The sequence below is a fragment of the Bos mutus genome, chromosome 22 (assembly GCF_027580195.1).
Source record: "Bos mutus isolate GX-2022 chromosome 22, NWIPB_WYAK_1.1, whole genome shotgun sequence".
NCBI classification, from domain to species: Eukaryota; Metazoa; Chordata; class Mammalia; order Artiodactyla; family Bovidae; genus Bos; species Bos mutus.
Genome location: NC_091638.1, coordinates 52,563,935 through 52,583,231, shown reverse-complemented (window position 1 = coordinate 52,583,231; position 19,297 = coordinate 52,563,935). Strand labels below are relative to the sequence as shown.

The following is a 19,297-nucleotide window of genomic DNA, read 5'->3' as shown; positions in this document are numbered from 1 at the left end:
CTGAGTTTGGATATGGAATATATTTAGATGATTCTGTGAGATATGTTTCAAAGAAACAATTTAAAAATGGTTATGAACCAAGATATTGTGATAATACTTTGTAAAAAAGAGAAATATGACGTTTCTACTATTTACTTTTTTTTAAATGAAACATGTTTTTCTGATTGGTTCTCAAAAAGATAAGAGTGATATGAATATCAATTCCGACCTTTCAAAAGATACATGAGGATTCCTGTCAGAAAACTAAAGTACCTGGTTGCTTTGAATTCTCACAATAAAAAGATTAAAACCCCTCACCCCATTCCAATTCCCATTCAAGTGTGGCCATACGCTTAGGATTCTGAAAGAATAGCTGTGCTTTAGTCACCAGAAGCCAGCAACTGTTTTATTTTCTTCCTTTATTCCTTTGATGTATTTTAAAAAATTCTTCCATCATAAACACATGTAATCTATATATACTTAACTTTAAAGAAAAAGACAATCAACTTTCATAAGAATACTTAAATATACTACGTATAAAAAATGAGTGGCTAAAGGAAATACTGAATATGGTAGAAAATAAACTGTTTTATTACATTACATATAAAAGTAACATGAGTTAGAAGGCAACATGTATTCATTCAAAAATGTTTACTGTTTATCAAGTATGCTTTAATTCTCTATTCTAATATCCTTAGACACTCTTCACCACTCTTATCCCAACTTATATAGATTCACTGTTATAGATTCTGTCCTAACTCCTTTTTACAGAATTTCATGGGGATTTTGGGGGTCTACACAAATACTTGGTAATTACTTGGAATTAAAGGTAATGTGACTATCAGACAAAGAAGGACTTGCCTATTCCAAACATTACAAGGGACAAACTGCTCTCTCAAATATATAGAGAAGAGATTTCTATTTAATTTCCTAAAGTGAATTAAAAAAAAAAACACAAAACTAGCTACCAAGCGTCATTCTGCACAATAATCATTATTAAACTTTAGTGTAATAGGCAAATTATTTTCCTAAAAGGTATCTAATCAACTTCAACAATACAAATGAAATGAAAGATGATCAAAACCTAACTTACGAAGGAAGGTCTTTAGCAGCTCTCAAGCCCCAGCCTTTCTTTTCCGTGAGGATGACTTCCACATCTGCATGCTGTTTCCTCTGAAACCGTCTATTGGAACAATAATCCCCATTTGGACACCGAGAAGAACTGAAAAGAGACAGCGAGAAAATTAATTCTCCAAAGCAGCAAAAGAACTAAAAACGTGTTCACTAGAATTATGTAAATATATCTGTATCTTTATGGCATAATCAGCATATGTGTGGTAAACCTCCAAGTGACCCTTCCTCAATAATTCTTCCCATCATGAAGGGACTCCTTAGAACTGAGTGCCTACACTGTTAGTTAAACACATGGTACCCGAAATACAGTTTCTCAACTAGTCATTACCCCTCCCTCAGTGTTAAGACACATTTCCAGACTGCATGGAAGCCTGCGGCACTCTGACAACTATGCAGAGCTAACTTATTCTCAATCGGTGCGCCTTCTCTTATATTCCACTCATCACTGATTTCATCTTTTGAATGTACCTAACTACTTGAGCTACATGTAAGCAAAACCAAAGTCATTGTTAAACATATCCTTGTTCAGAGTAAGCACAACATGAAGAAGCAAGGTTCCTCCATAATGGATTCTGGAATAAAATAAAAAATTTACTGAATTCTTAATAGTCCAAAGCTGACGGGCTCCTCTGCCCATGGAATTTTCCAGGCAGGAATACTAAAGTGAGTTGCCATTTCCTACTTCCAAGGATTTTCCCGACCCAGGGATGCAACCTGCATCTCTTGCATCTCCAGCACTGGCAGGTGGATTCTTTACCACTAGCACCACTTGGGAAGCCCCCTTATACTATAAAGCACCTTAATAATCTTTTGATGGTTAAAAATGATACAATTTTCATTCTGATTGTTTTTTAAAAATCACATTTTTTAATGTAAAGATATTTACTATTTACATGAAAAATACTGAACCAAATGTCTATCAATAGAAGATTAATAATTACACATTAACTATGAATAGAATACACAATATAGTCAAGGGAAAGATTTGGGTAGGTCAAAATATGTAGCTCTGACTAGGTCTCCAAAACGTATTAAAAGCGTGTGTGGCAAGTGAGGGGGAACAAAGTTTCATAAACTACATACAGTAAGAATTTCATTTTTACACACACAAAAAAGGAAATGTCTACCTCTGCTGCTACAGGCATAAAAATTATCTGGAAAGACTACAAACAGAGGGATTGAGGCTTACAACAAGACATTTTACTTTAAGCACTTTTGAAATGTTAGGATTTTACTTCATTTTATAGTAAAAATTTAAAAATACCAACACTGACTTCTCAAGACATGAACCTTACAAGAGATAAAAGGAGACTCGGTAAAAATTAATATTGCTATGTCAGCATTAGGGCTACCTTACAGAGCACTTTCAGTGTGTATCATAATCTAATGCACAATGTGAGGGAAATCTGTCTCCTTATAAACTGGAGACTGGAGTTTTCATCTCTAGTTTCACATGGGAGATTTCATGGCTCATAAATACTCAACAGTAGGTAGGAGGAGAAAAGTCAAAATTTTACTCTTAATAATTCTTCTCAATATTTAGAGACATTTAATAGAATAACTGAGCAAAAGCAGAGCATTCTGATTTACTTACCATTCAATCATGAGAAGACGATTAAGACAATCTTCCCCACATGCTATTTCACCTTGAGCTCTTTCATCTTTAGAAAGAGGTGTACACTCACATTGCATTCGCTTAATATCCCGATGGGATTTATTCTTCTTTCTATTAGGTAAAATTTTATTAAAATTGGTTAAATAAATGTCCTAGCAATGATACAATATACACAGTCAAAAAATGCCAAATTTCATTTGTTTTCCCTTTAATGATTCTGGTTAAGTCAATCATTTAAAAAGAAAAAATGTTGAACCACTAAGCATTTATGAGACTGAAAACACAAAGAACTGTGTTACAAAACAGATGAGAGGCAATCTCAGTCTTGGCAAATGGGAAGATGGGATAAGCTCAAGTCTATCGTCTTCTTTCCTGCTGCTGCTGCTACTAAGTCGCTTCAGTCGTGTCTGACTCTATGCGACCCCACAGACAGCAGCCCACTAGGCTCCTCTGTCCCTGGGATTCTCCAGGCAAGAATATTGGAGTGGGTTACCATTTCCTTCTCCAATGCATGAAAGTGAAGTCACTCAGTCATGTCTGACTCAGTGACCCCATGGACTGCAAGCCTACCAGGCTCCTCCGTCCATGGGATTTTCCAGGCAAGAGTACTGGAGTGGGGCGCCATTGCCTTCTCCGTCTTCTTTCCTAGTCCTTGTCACCCAAGCCTTAAATTCTGAGCAGTTTCAAGTTAGTACTCATATTTGGCTCCAGAGGAAAATTGGAAAACTCATGAGTATCAGGTAATAACACAGCTGATTAATTAAAGTTAAGTTTAAGAATCAGTCCTTATGGACTTCTTTGTGGTCCAGTGGTTAAGACTTCATGCTTCCACTGCAAGGGGGTACAGGTTCGATCCCTGGTAGGGAAACTAAGATCCTGTATGCTGCCATGTGGTCAAAAAAAAAAACCAATCAGTCCTCATGGTTATACAAATAATAGTTGAGATACTAGGCTGAGGAAGATAAGGGGCTGCTAAAAAACAAAACAAACTAAAAAAAACAAAAATAGGAGTTTTAAATCAAGAATCTACCTCAATCAAACCCTTTAGAGACTCCTTCAGCAACATCATTTTTGTGCAAATCCTGTTTAAAAAAAATTCAAGGACAGATGAATAAGTTCCCCTTCTTAAGATCAGGGAACTATGACTTACTCTTCAACTAACAGACAAGTGAAGCACAGCTGCTGCTCTAGGAGACTGTCTTAATCTCCTAACTAATCTGCTTTCACCTTCAACATTAGTTCTTCTACAGTCCCAGTTTTAGAAAGTACCTAACCAGGGTCATGAGAGTTTTCACCAAGTTGCAATAATAAGAATGATTCATCTGGATCAATTTAAGACATAATTCATTAATACACATAAGAATATGCTTTGCCTGAAGAAAGATGACTAAAGATAAACAAAATACCTTCTTGCAAGTACTTAAAAGCTATATATAAAAGCAGTAGTTTTATTTTGCATTGCTCCAGAAGGCCAGATGAGGACTAACGAGCCCAGATTTCTTTCAGGTAAACCTATTTTCACTAGACATAAGAATGCTCATACTTGACAGTAACTTGTTTTCTCAGTGGGTTCTACAAATGCCCAGCATATGTCAAGCACTTTAAAATGTTGCATATGTGCTAAGTTGCTTCAGTTCTGTCCAACTCTTTGCAACCCTATGGACTGTGGCCTGCCAGACTCCTCTGTCCAAGGGATTCTCCAGGCAAGAATACTGGAGTGGGTTGCCATGCCCCTCTCCAAGATTTAAAATGTTGTATATATATATATATATAAATGCCTCCCCCTCTAGAAGGCCCTCAAATGCCTCTCACCAACCAAATTTATTGTGTATAGTCTTATATGTATCTGAAACTCACTGCTAAATAAAATCCAGAGAGTTGGGTTAATTTTATTTCTATTCCTGTACAAAGATCATGTAAGTTGCATGACTCTACTCACAAAATACCTAAGGAATACTACTTAAAATAGTCAATATTTTGAAGTTAAACCTAATTTACAACTAGATACAAATGAATGTTACTATAAGAGGCTCTTTTTATCCTTCAAAAATAAAGTTTTGTTTTTTTTAATAGGAAAAACTTCTGATGGGTCTAACGTTAAGATGAAGTCTTTTACCTTTTCCACAGTGGAAAATGTCTTCATTTTAAAAAATTCTGAATGCTTAAAGGGATGATGGCTAAGTTGATTCTCAACTAGAGGAGAAATTTCCAAAAGGAGGTAGGTGATTAGGAGACTATAAACTTTTTAAACACATATTCAACATATATTTACATTGAGAAAATTAAGACTGTCAGAAAGAGGTGAAAGAAAGTTGACCAAAAAGCTCTGCTCTAGAGGATTATGTTTTCATTAGCCTATTCTCATTATACCTTATTTCATGTGAGGGATTTTACCATTTATTTCCTAAAAACTCATCTTATTGCCAAGTTTAATCTATTATCATCAGATTTTAAAACATGACAAAAGAACACTGTGTTTCAATCTAGTTCTAGTTTGTAAAGTACCTAAAGATATTTTTCAAAAATCTTCACAATGAAGAAAAAAAAAATCCAGCATAACTTTTTTCTTCTCTGGAGCTTTGTTCCACTTTCTATTCCAGGTTCACATGTAAAAAGAAATTTAAGAAAAACTGGGCTGCTCTATATACTTTGGTTTTAATGTACTTCTAGAACCAAAGAGGTAAAAGGAGGAACAAAAAAAAAAGCAGACATCCCCTCCCTGAGAGGAAAAAAAAATTGAGGGAGGGACTCTAACACCACCAAATCTAAATAGGCAAATATACTTTTTAGATTTTTTAATTTACGTTTTATCACACAACATATTTCACAAAACTGAGCTCATATATTAACTTCTGAAAGCTAAGTTTTTTCCTACAAAAAGAGGTTAAAACTTCTCAGACAAGTATTAATTTGGCTTACCTTTCTGTTAAATAAACATTTTCTTCAATCAGATCAAAGTAACAAGGCATCTTCCCTTGCTTGGCATATTCCTTCCACCGCTGGGGGTCCCTGAAGTCCTCCATGACACAGGAAGGCCCAACCAGCGCTGAGCCGAGAGGCACTGCTGTCTCTCCCTGCTCTATCTCCATTCGAACTTTCTTTCTGTCCTGAAGCTCACCATCACTTTCAGAATCACTCTCCAATTCCTGTCTTCTTTTTTTAAGAGGCCCTCGATCTTTCATATCATTTCTGTCTAAGTTTTTCAGAAGATCTTTCTTCTCATTCACAGCCAAAGAGTCCTTAATGGAATTGCTGCTTATTTCAGGTGCTTGCACTGAACCCTTGTCCTTCTGAAGGGACAGAAAAAATTTACTGGACTGACTTGAAAAGTGAGATCCTCCACGTTGATCCCAATTCTCCTCCTCTTCTCGGTCATCTGTTAAGGAATCTGGTACCTGCCCTTGAATTCGATCATACACAACCCCAGCTCCTGGCGGTCTACTTGCTGATCTTGGATCCCAGTAGCCGTTGCCTTGCCAGTAATTGCGTGCCCCGCTATACTGTTCTGCACTTTGCTGATACTTGTGTCCACCACAGGCTCCATAGCTGCTGTCAGGTTGCTGATACGTGGTGGTAGGCTTTTCTTGTTGAGAGAAGTCCCACCCTAGGTTTCTGAGCTCCTCTGATGAACGGAAGCCATCCACTCGGGAGATCTCACAAGAAGAAAAACTTGAGTCTGTTTTTCCCAGTCGACTATCTGGCCTGTTAGGAAAAGTAGTCTGTTGCCGAGACTTATTTGAGACATCTTCAAAATCATCAGAAGAATAAACTGGTAGCTCTTCCTGCTGCTGAGAAACTATTTTAGCTTTCACTGTTTCCTCAGAATTTGAATGACCTAGAGGGTCGGATTTTATGTCTGGATGACTTGTACTATCAACCCCATCACTCTGCGGATGAGCAATTTCAGGCAGGTGATTATCTATCTGTTTTCGGCTGGGCTGTATAAAAGAAATTTCGGAATTTTTCTCTGCTGCTTTATGAAAGAAGAACTTCTCAGTTTGAGGACAGGCTTTACTTGTTATACTCTCAAATTTTTCCTCATATGAATGTCTCCTTGGCTCCAATCTCTCATCTTCCCAGTGATCAGAATAGTGTCTGTAACTCTGACTGCTCCGAGAAGAACAAGGACTAGTTTCTTCCATGGTCAAAGTAGAATTCTTTGGCACAACCACAACAGACTGAAGACGGTTTCTTGGAATACTGCTATCATCAGAATCTGTATCCTCTGAATCACTTTCATCACTTGAACTTTCGGAAGAACCAGAATAATCTTCATGGACAGTAGATACAATCTCTGAGGCATGACCACTACTGTCACATTTTAAGGTATATGTTATACCATCACTGTCCTCCATAGTTAAATTCAAATCACAAGAAGAAAATACAACTTCTGAGTCATCAGAAGTATGTGCATGTCCTCTTCCACCTTCTTCATCTAAAGAGCTCTCTGGTCTTCCTCTTCTATCAGGCAATAAAGAATTCCCTTCTTCGTGAGCCTCCTGCACACATTTCTCAGACAGTCCATTATTATGCCTGTTATCCCATGAAGCAAATCCCCTTCCTGAATCAGGAAGGTCACTACCTACTTCTATTACTGTTTCTTTCTCTGCATGCTTTAAAAACTCTGAGTTTTTACTCTTCGGCACAGCATCGAAAACTGGAGATATATTCTCTCCACACTGCAAGAGAGTTAAACTGTTCACTTTTATTCCTGGGGGAAGACTCTGAAGAGATGAAGCAATACATGAGCTCCCTGGAGTATGATATAAGTCATCAAAATGATTAACAGAAGCTGAACTAGTACTACCAACACTCTGCTTATATTCTCCACATGCAAATTTTGAGTGCTGATCAATTAGATTTCCATTATCACATATAACTGTTTTTGATTTCAAATGCACATTCATAAAGCTATTTGAAGACATCTTCGTGACTAAAGGCTCAATATTTTCAGCTCCGGAATGACATGAAGAAGGGTGGTTGTCATTTGAAGTACAGTATATATCTGAATCTTTGGTTTTACAGCAAGAAACTCTCACCTCAACTGGTTCTTTAACAACTGTTTTGGAATAATCCATAGTCATAACTGGCAAAGATATGAGTTGATCTTGGTGTGGTGACACTAGAGGTTCTGTTTCTCTAAATGGGCTTTCTGACTTACTATGCTTCATGCAAGTATCATCCAAGGCTTTTTCTTTACATCTATTAATATTCTGAAATCCATTTGATGAAAGCATGCATGTTTTGACCAAGGGGGATACCTCTGATCCAGTCACACTATCATCAGAAGACATCAAAACAGTGTCATGTTTAGAAGTGCAAAATGCTGCCAAATCAGATTCTGCCCCTGGAGACCCATTTATATTTAATTCTGTGGGACAATAACTTCTTAATTGATCATTCTTCACTTTACATAAAGAGTCTACTTCCTTAATACTATCATGGCTATCATGTCCTATAAATTCAGACTTAAAAACAGGTGATCCATCTAGCTTTTTAAAAGTAGGTGAATCATTTAATCGATTTGATGGAGACGGAGACCGAGTCTTCTCTCTCTCAGGAATTTTACTAATCACTCTTAATTCACTACCTTTTGAACAAGGAGTCTGTAAACTAAAAGAATGAGACTGTTTGGTTTCCTCATTCAATTCTGTACAACAGAAAGAATTTTTAAATTTATCAGACTTGGATACAGGTTTTGAAGGGGCAGATTTGTAACGGGAAGCATTGTTATCATGCTTGGAATATGATGACCCCCGTCGGAATCCGAGTTCATTGGGGGGAGAACAGCATCTTTTCATTGCTTCATTTTCTGAAGTCCTTTTGGATTCTCTTTCTAATTTGGAAGAATACTTTCCTCTTTTCTCAATCTCTAAGTAAGAGGACTCAGTTTTACAGTCTCGGTCAGACTTAGAATAGGATGATGATGTCCTTAGGTTTCTGTAAGAGGAAGAATGAGATGAGGTGCGCCTTGAGTATGTCTTCTTATACTCATCTTCTGAGTCAGAACTCTCTCTCGCCCTGCTATCTGTATATGCCCGAGAATAGCGAGTCCTTTCTCGATAGGGGGAACTCCTATGGTAGCGACGATCAGAGTCATAATAATGGGATCGTTCTGACCGAGAATAAGATAAACTAGTTCTAGAGCCTCTGTCAGATCTAGACCGAGATCTGCTCCTCCTTCGTTCTCTCTCTCTACAGCGAGAAGATATATACCGAGTATCTCTTTCAAGTTTTGAGTAGCTAAAATATTTATCATCTCTCTCTGTTTTAGATCGTGAAGATTTCCCTAAATCCTCACTTTTTAAAGTTGCTAAGCTCTTTTTTGAATCTCTTTCTCTGTCAATGTTTGCTGAAAATTTTAAATCATGCGATCTTTGACTTGAGGAAGTCCGTACAGAATCTTCATCAGATTCTGAACCAAGAAAGGTGCCTTCAGATTGTGAGGATTTCTTCTTAGAACCTGTTTTTTTAGAGCCCAGACTACTCTTAGAACTATCTGGAGTTTCTTCTTCCTTCCCAATATGGGAATCTTCTTTTTGTGAAGGAATATCTGCTTGCTCATTCAAACTGTGAGTTATGTGTTCTTCTGAACTATTAGATACAGGGTCCTGTTTAGTGTCCACTTCTGATGATTCTGGTACAATTGTTACTGGTGGCTCCTTCAAGGCTCTAGCAGCTACATCTACGGGTGCTGTCATCAGAACTGTAACTGGTGTGTGTGGCAAGGCCACTGGCTCTGTTACTGGTGCTGGTGATGAGGGTGTTGTGGCTTGGGGAGGTGGAGGTGGTGGAGGTGGAGATGAGGGTGGCGAGTCTACAGTTGTTGATTCTGCTCTGACTGCTGGTAATGGTGCCATGGGAGGAGATGGAGATGCCACTGCTGTGGTGGCAGTCAGCAGTGGCCTGGATGTTACATGAAGCAGATGTTTCTTAAAATGGATTTTGCCCAATTCTACCCTTGATTTCGGTGGCGAAGATTCTTCTGTAGTAGATAATGTATCTCCAATGTCCGTCTTAACTTTAGGGGTCGAGTCTACTTGAAGAGGTACAACTGGGGAATTTGGAGTATCATTTTGCTTTTCATTGCCAAGTGCAGTCAGAAACCTGTTCTGCAAAGTTTTCTTTGTAAGGCTGAAGCTGAATGACACCTTCTGTCGTCCCTGTTCCTCCAAATTAACTTTTGTCTTGGTGCCTTTGGGCAAAAACCGACTAGAAGCAACACCTTTGAACATTGGTCCTTTGATGAAACCTGTTTTCGGCACATTTTCAATCTTTGCCTAGGAATGAACAAAAAGAGCAGTTACTACTACAATAAAGTTACTTTTAAATGGCTAGCATCGCAGTTTACAATGTCAGAGAAACGAAAAGTCCTTTTTAATGACAAAAACAGCATGAATTTCATTAAGCTATAAAAGTATTAAAAAAAATCCTCTTTATTATGGAAAATTTTAAACATACCCATAGGTAAAATAGTTTAATAAACCTCTAAGTACCCATCCCCAGTTTCAACTAACCCAAAAATTATCCATATTTTTCTACTCTTATTGTCTCTTAAAGGATTTTACAGTTTTAGAACTATTTTCCAAGCAGAATTTTAAAAATAATCTGATGTGTATTTCAACATACACTATAAGAGGACATGTGGATAGACAGCAATAGCTAACATCTCCAACATGAAAATACTTTGTTCTTGTCCCTATCCTGTAAGAAACATCGTAAGTCATTACAACTAGTGGTCTTCTGGCATCACACAGAATCATCACTTGAAGGGACTACCTGAGGGGGCTTCCCTGGTGGTCCAGTGGCTAGGGCTCCACACTCTTAGTGCAGGTGGCCCGGGTTCCATCCCTGATCAGGAAACCAGATCCCACATGCCACAAGTAAGAGCTCACATGCTTCCACTAAATATCCTATGTGCTGCAGCTAAGACCCAGTGCAGCCAAAGAAACAAACAGATTAAAAAAAAAAAAGAGTCGCTTGGGTACTTGGTAGAAATATAGATCTGTGTCCAAACTTCAGGAAATATCAATTCAATAGCTCTAAAGTGAACAAGAAGCTTGTTTTGTTTTCTGAAAACAAGCATCTCAGGCAATTCTGAGGGACTTCCTAGATGTGGGGAACCGCTGGTACAGAGCAGTTTCCCACCTCATTCATTTTACAGATGAGGTAACCAAACCAAATGAGAACCAGGCCTTTCTGCCTTCCTGGAAATTACTGTCCTGGCACATTACCACTACATCTGCTGGACCCCATACATACCCAGGCCAAGCGGACTTATCGTATTACCCTACTATAAGCAACAACTACAAAGTATATATTTAAGAAGGCTCTACCCTTCATTATTTGCCAAACCACCAAAGGAACTGGTGGGCTTCAGAAGCTAAAGGCTTAACCTCGGTTGTAGACAGAACATCAGAAAAGTCTACAGCAACAAACTCAAGTCTAAATTAAAGATAGTACACTTGCCATCTACATTTTTCTAATTGATGTTCTTTAATCAACTCTGGCTATTTAAGAGAACAGTTTTCTACTTCAACGTGGTAAAAATCTGAAATCAGTTTTCAAAAATTATACAGTAACCATTCAGGTGGGAAAGTAAACATTTTTACATGCATTATCACAGAGCAGTGGTCTTCAAATATCTCTTAAGAAAGAGAATTCACTGTTCAAATTAAATCTTACACGGAAGCTCAGTGCATAAAAACAGTAAAAAATAAACTGTCTTAAGTTGCTAGCTTCCTTTACCTTGACAAAAGGTCTTGAAGCTTGAAAGTTTAAAAACCATTTTCATGAAATATACAACATCCCCACTGGAATGAATTATTACAGATTCAAAAACAAAATTAAGCAAAAACTATTACTTCATTTCATATTCAAAATGATAGCTAAATTTTGAATGTTTTCAATCTCATAATCACTGAATACCTAATTAAATTACACTTACCTCATTTTCTTCTTCTCTGTTGTCATCCAGCCAAGAAAGCATGCAAAAGAATAAAAAAGAAATCATAAATACTTAAAATGGAATGAAATGTAAGTTTTTTTATTAAAGCTTAGGATACATACAACCTCCAGGTATATTCTAAATGGGTTATCTGTCCCTTCATAGCCTTAGTTACATTTAGTATAGCAAATATTCAATGAAGATAGTGTTATGCACTGTGCTAGGTGATGGAGAGAAAAGGTGATTAAAGCAGAGTCCTTCCCCTCAAGCAGCTCTTATGGTTCTCTGTAAACATAAAATATAATTGCTCTAAAAGTAATTCCAACATAATGGAGCAAATAAATACAAGGATAGAAGTACGCACAAGTATAACAGTAAAGAGGAAGATAAGCAACTTAGTTCAGTGGAAGGATAGGAATGCAAAGAATTGTTTTTAAAAGACCTTTTTAAAGACAGTAATGAAATTGTTAGGCCATAATTAATAGCAGGAATCAGCCACAAATGTTTTTAATAGAACACTTGCTTTGGTAAATAATATAATGTCAAGAGCAAAAAATAGGAAAGTTTGAAGGAAAGTTGATAGAATAGGGGTAAGAAGTCACAGGTAGTACTGAGTCTCCTGTGCCCTCACCATAAAACATAAAAACATAATGCAAAAACATGCATTTAACTCTCCAACATGAGATCATGCTAGAATGCCTTGTTTCTTCTTTGGAAAATCTACTACAGAAGAAAAACCAGAGGAATATGCACCCAATTTTCTGTCAAAAATGTACAGTATGCAGATCTGCAGCTTACTGAAGAACTGTATTTAAAGAATTTTGACTATCCATGTCCACACAAAGACAAATCTCTGTTAGGTCACAGGACACATGTGGAAAAAGATTTAATTAACAGTTTTTGTCAGAGCAAGCTCAAAGAACCAAAGAATGACATGATTATTCAAATCGACCAATCAACCAACTTCTCAGGAAACACAGGAAGTTTCCAAAGGGAGGACGCGTATAATGAGAGAGATTTGGCCGTATCAACAAGATTCATAAATATAAACAAGTCAGATAGTAAGGAAATGTATTTCAGATACCATGTTACACAGGAAATGGTTATACTTAAAAGGATATAATTTTATTTACTCTGGAAAAAGACAAGTTACAGGACCATAGCAATGCATCTCAAAGTATAAGGAAACTTAGAAGATAAAATAGGCTTATTTTTGCACAATTCCAAAAGTTGGACCTGTGACCAACAAAAGTACACAATGACAGATTTTACCTCATTTTAAGTTAGAACATATTAGTTTTCTTTATTTGAAAAATACATGTACACAGGGAAAAACATAAAATTTACAAAAAGATATACAACTAAAATTAGATCTACCTAGAGGCGATTATTGTTATCTTCTGCATATCCTTTCAAAAAGTGTGTGCTTATATGGGCACACACATTGCTTTTAAAAGAGAAAAGACATACACAAATGGAAATTATACCTCTCTACCTTTTCTGGGCTGAAAGCCCTGGATATAATTACACATCAACGTACTTAAGATATAGCTTCAGTTGTAGTTCTACCAGCCTAACAGATATCTATACGTCATTGGCATTTTTTTCTTTTTTCTGGGAAGTGCTTTTTTCAGCTCCTTTGCCACTGATTAGGTACTGAGTTGTTAGTCTTTCTTACTGCTTTATGAAAACAAAATATGAGGTAGCTGCAACTGGAATGTGCCTCTGTACTGGGTACTTTAATTTCCTTGTCATCAGAAACATTTAAGAAAAATCTGGATAAGAACTTACCTAAGATCAGACACAATTCTTAATCTAGATATAAGGTTATAAAAGTGAGGCCCTAGAAGGTCTCAATCCAGGATTTCAGTTTATTGAATTTCCTGAACCATACATCAGATACAGCATTTTATCTTGATTTTAATAAGTAAAGGCTTTAAAGAGTCACTCCTTCCTAATCTTTAATGCTTTCTTACTAAAACTCAAATATTCCTCAAATACTTAAAGCTGGTATTTCTCATATCTGAGTGATATATGGGCCTCTTTTTATTTTTTTCTTTGCTATTACATGTGAATCTGTATTACTTTTGCATTCAGTGCAGTAGATTTTTTTTTTTTTTTGCTTTTCTTTTTTTAAACACCGAAAACATTTTGTATCCAGGGATAGCCAATTAACAATGTGTGGCAGTTTCAAGTGAACAGTGAAGGGACTCAGCCACACATACACCCATATCCACTCTCTGCTAAAGCCCCCTCCCATCCAGGCTGGCACATGACACTCTGCAGAGTTCCCTGTGCTATATATATTTGGGGGATCCAGATGAATGGTATATAAGAAATCCCTATTCCTTTTGAAATCATTCTATAAGCCTGAAATTACTTCAAAAATTTAATTATTTTTAAACATAAGATAATAAAATGTGAAAAAATATTAAATATCCTCACAGAATCCTTCATCCTTTAAGAATTTTTTTTTTTTAAGAGACTAATGGACTCTTGGGGATCCTAGAGCCTCAGCTAGAAAAACACTACCTGAAATCTTTCTAAATTTGTATTCAGGTAGGCATTGAACTCGACTCTATAATAAATAGAGTATAAAATTCAGTTCAGTCCAGTCGCTCAGTCGTGTCCAACTCTTTGCGACCCCATGAATCGCAGCACGCCAGGCCTCCCTATCCATCACAAACTCCCGGAATTCACTCACACTCACGTCCATCGACTCAGTGATGCCATCCAGCCATCTCATCCTCTGTCGTCCCCTTCTCCTCCTGCCCCCAATCCCTCCCAGCATCAGAGTCTTTTCCAATGAGTCAGCTCTTCGCATGAGGTGGCCAAAGTACTGGAGTTTCAGCTTCAGCATCATTCCCTCCAAAGAAATCCCAGGGCTGATTTCCTTCAGAATGGACTGGTTGGATCTCCTTGCAGTCCAAGGGATTCTCAAGAGTCTTCTTCTCCAACACCACAGTTCAAAAGCATCAATTCTTCGGCACTCAGCCTTCTTCACAGTCCAACTCTCACATCCATACATGACCACTGGAAAAACCATAGCCTTGACTAGACGAAACTTTGTTGGCAAAGTAATGTCTCTGCTTTTGAATATGCTATCTAGGTTGGTCATAACTTTTCTTCCAAGGAGTAAGCGTCGTTTAATTTCATGGCTGCAGTCACCATCTGCAGTGATTTTGGAGCCCAAAAGAATAAAGTCTGACACTGTTTCCACTGTTTCCCCATCAATTTCCCCTGAAGTGATGGGACTGGATGCCATGATCCTCGTTTTTTGAATGTTGAGCTTTAAGGCAACTTTTCACTCTCCTCTTTCACTCTCATCAAGAGGCCTTTTAGTTCCTCTTCACTTTCTGCCATAAGGGTGGTGTCATCTGCATATCTGAGGTTAATGATATTTCTCCCGGCAATCTTGATTCCAGCTTGTGCTTCTTCCAGTCCAGCATTTCTCATGATGTACTCTGCATATAAGTTAAATAAGCAGGGTGACAATATACAGCCTTGACGTACTCCTTTTCCTATTTGGAACCAGTCTGTTGTTCCATGTCCAGTTCTAACTGTTGCTTCCTGACCTGCATACAGATTTCTCAAGAGGCAGATCAGGTGGTCTGGTATTCACATCTCTTTCCGAATTTTCCACAGTTTATTGTGATCCACACAGTCAAAGGCTTTGGCAGTTCCAGAAAAACATCTATTTCTGCTTTATTGACTTGGCATAGATGTTTTTCTGGAACTCTCTTGCTTTTTCCATGATCCAGCAGATGTTGGCAATTTGATCTCTGGTTCCTCTGCCTTTTCTAAAACCAGCTTGAACATCTGGAAGTTCACGGTTCACGTATTGCTGAAGCCTGGCTGGGAGAATTTTGAGCATTACTTTACTAGCATGTGAGATGAGTGCAATTGTGCGGTAGTTTGAGCATTCTTTGGCATTGCCTTTCTTTGGGATTGGAATGAAAACTGACCTTTTCCAGTCCTGTGGCCACTGCTGAGTTTTCCAAATTTGCTGGCATATTGAGTGCAGCACTTTCACAGCATCATCTTTCAGGATTTGAAATAGCTCAAATGGAATTCCATCAAATTACAGAGGTAGTATTGTGAAGAGATGAAAACTCAAGAGAAAGGAGAGGAGAACTGGCTGATAACAAAAGGAAGGAAGATAACTGACAAAACGGAAGGCTAGTATTTCATAATACTGCTCGTAACATCTTAGCCCAGAAGTTGACTTCAAGCAGTACTCTGAGCTCTCCAGGAGAAAACTGGTTTGCTATACACACCAAGGCCCAAGTAAGAGCCATAGGAAATACTGGCAAGGAATCCTTCTCAAGTACTAAGTGATTATCTCCAATATTAGGAAAAAAGCAAAATTTCACAGCTGCAGCCAGCCTCCTCCTACATCATAAACTTTGCAGAATGACAATCACATATATAGTCTTGATTTGCATTTATTGTGCCTGTTTTCCTTAAAACAGTGTAAATTACAAAGAGACAAAGGTATCAATAACATCTTGTCCTTACTGTACAATCTCCTTGGGTTTGCCAATCCCATTCCTAGCATAAATTCTCATTACTTTTTGAATCAAAGAAATTTCTTAACAATAACATCAGGTTTTAGCTTTCTCATTTTAAACAATTCTCAAAGGAAAAGAAGTCAATACCTCAAAACTGACCTGTAGAAAAAACAAGCCATACAAGTCATAAATTGTAACATTTGCCATCCTCTCATCCAAGTAATGGAACTCATGAGGACAAGTGAATAAAGACACTGATGAGAAATATATATATGATTTATGTGGACAAAAAAATAGCCATGAATATCACTGCTTTTTATCAAAGGCCTGGAAACTTCAGGCAAAGCAGTTTGGAATGAATATACTAACCTGAACTAGTGCCAACGGACTTGATAAACGTAGGCGCTATTTCTCATTTGCTCTAAAGCCCACATCTTCAACTAGTATAGTATCTCAAACAGAGAGTTTTAACTGATAAGAGTTTCATGTATACAGATTAAATGTTATTTTTAAATGTTATTAAAATTACAGCAAGAATATTCTCACAGTATGGCATCTTTTCAAAGCTATCTCTGGTTATATAAATAAATATAGATCAAAACAGTATTTCTCTCTCCCATGTCATATTCATCAATTACTCTTATATCCCCAAATAGTTGAAACTTTAGTTTAATGTGGAGTGTCTATATAGATAGTAAAGTTATCTTCTTTAAACAAGAAATCACTTTGTAAACACAGCTGATCTCCAGTGTATCACTGAAGAGTTTCTAGTCAGTGAGGAAAGCTAAGAATATCATCCCAAATGTTAACAATAGTATGTATACCTGAAATGTTTCTAAATTGGTCTTCCAAATTAGCCTCCAGCAACACTTGCATGAACTGAATTATGTTCTCCAGTTAAAGTAATCTGTTTTCCAAAACCCATAATTGGGCAGTAATTTGAACATTTTAGGGCTTACTATATACAAATGAGTTTTACTACATTTTTCTCTGTTTTGAGTTAAATCTCTTAAATTACCTGTTTTATTTTCCTCATTAACAAATTGTGGGAGAAAGTATAACCATTACCAAATAACGTTCAAAAGACATTATGCATAAATGCTGAAATTCATTTTTAGTACTAGCCAATGAATCACAACAGAAAGAGCTGAAGGCTAAGTTCTTAGTAACTGGACCACGTTATGTATACTACTATCTTACAGCCAATTAGACTGCCAGCACCATTATAAGTAGCTAACAGAATATTTTCCATTTTTCCAGGTATTTCATTAAATGCTTTACATACAACTAGCTCATCTGATCCTCAAATCTAAGAAGGGTATACTAGCTATTTGTGTTCCCATTTTCACAAATGAAGAAACTTAAGTTATAGCTAGTAACGTGGCAGAGCCAAATATTCAGGCTGTTTGACTGCAGAGCCCTTGCTCTTTAAGTCAAATATTTATTAGCTGGAGGTGATGGAATTCCAGTTGAGCTATTTCAAATCCTGAAAGATGATGCTGTGAAAGTGCTGCACTCAATATGCCAGCAAATTTGGAAAACTCAGCAGTGGCCACAGGACTGGAAAAGGTCAGTTTTCATTCCAATCCCAAAGAAAGGCAATGCCAAAGAATGCTCAAACTACCGCACAATTGCACTCATCTCACACACTAGTAAAGTCATGCTCAAAATTCTCCAAGCCAGGCTTCAGCAATATGTGAACCGTGAACTTCCAGATGTTCAAGCTGGTTTTAGAAAAGGCAGAGGAACCAGAGATCAAATTGCCAACATCTGCTGGATCATGGAAAAAGCAAGAGAGTTCCAGAAAAACATCTATGCCAAGTCAATAAAGCAGAAATAGATGTTTTTCTGGAACTGCCAAAGCCTTTGACTGTGTGGATCACAATAAACTGTGGAAAATTCGGAAAGAGATGCGAATACCAGACCACCTGATCTGCCTCTTGAGAAATCTGTATGCAGGTCAGGAAGCAACAGTTAGAACTGGACATGGAACAGACTGGTTCCAAATAGGAAAAGGAGTACGTCAAGGCTGTATATTGTCACTCCGCTTATTTAACTTATATGCAGAGTCATTATGAGAAACGCTGGACTGGAAGAAGCACAAGCTGGAATCAAGATTGCCGGGAGAAATATCAATAACCTCAGATATGCAGATGACACCACCCTTATGGCAGAAAGTGAAGAGGAACTAAAAGGCCTCTTGATGAAAGTGAAAGTGGAGAGTGAAAAAGTTGCCTTAAAGCTCAACATTCAAAAAATGAAGATCATGGCATCCGGTCCCATCACTTCAGGGGAAATTGATGGGGAAACAGTGGAAACAGTGTCAGACTTTATTCTTTTGGGCTCCAAAATCACTGCAGATGGTGACTGCAGCCATGAAATTAGACGACGCTTACTCCTTGGAAGAAAAGTTATGACCAACCTAGATAGCATATTCAAAAGCAGAGACATTACTTTGCCAACAAAGTTTCGTCTAGTCAAGGCTATGGTTTTTCCAGTGGTCATGTATGGATGTGAGAGTTGGACTGTGAAGAAGGCTGAGTGCCGAAGAATTGATGCTTTTGAACTGTGGTGTTGGAGAAGACTCTTGAGAGTCCCTTGGACTGCAAGGAGATCCAACCAGTCCATTCTGAAGGAGATCAGCCCTGGGATTTCTTTGGAGGGAATGATGCTGAAGCTGAAACTCCAGTACTTTGGCCACCTCATGCAAAGAGCTGACTCATTGGAAAAGACTCTGATGCTGGGAGGGATTGGGGGCAGGAGGAGAAGGGGACGACAGAGGATGAGATGGCTGGATGGCATCACTGAGTCGATGGACGTGAGTGTGAGTGAACTCCGGGAGTTTGTGATGGACAGGGAGGCCTGGCGTGCTGTTATTCATGGGGTCGCAGAGTCGGACACGACTGAACGAGTGAACTGAACTGACACAGAAATGGGAGAAAAAGAGTAAAATGTTTCAGAGAAACATATTTTGATTTAGTGTAATAGTAAATGTATCTGCCTAGCAACAGAAGGGGCTGCATCATGAAATAAAGAGTAACAGAAGTGTTCAAACTAGAGTCTTGATCATGTGTCTGTGTTTCAGGGCAATCAAACAGATGGTGAGTAATA

The 19,297-nt window shown here is 37.7% G+C and overlaps 1 protein-coding gene across 1 annotated transcript in view; it reads right to left on the bottom strand.

Annotated features, from left to right (window-relative positions):
• The window catches only part of SETD2 (SET domain containing 2, histone lysine methyltransferase), a 59,572-nt gene extending 47,825 nt beyond the window's left edge, over positions 1-11,747 (bottom strand). The window contains exons 1-4 of the mRNA XM_005910747.2: positions 11,676-11,747; positions 5,648-10,008; positions 2,708-2,839; positions 1,073-1,201 (exon numbers count right to left, since the gene is read on the bottom strand). Coding sequence (XP_005910809.2) covers positions 1,073-1,201; positions 2,708-2,839; positions 5,648-10,008; positions 11,676-11,741 — 4,688 coding nt within the window. The 5' untranslated portion in view covers positions 11,742-11,747. The remainder of the gene's footprint in view (positions 1-1,072; positions 1,202-2,707; positions 2,840-5,647; positions 10,009-11,675) is intronic.
• Positions 11,748-19,297: the final 7,550 nt, after the last annotated feature.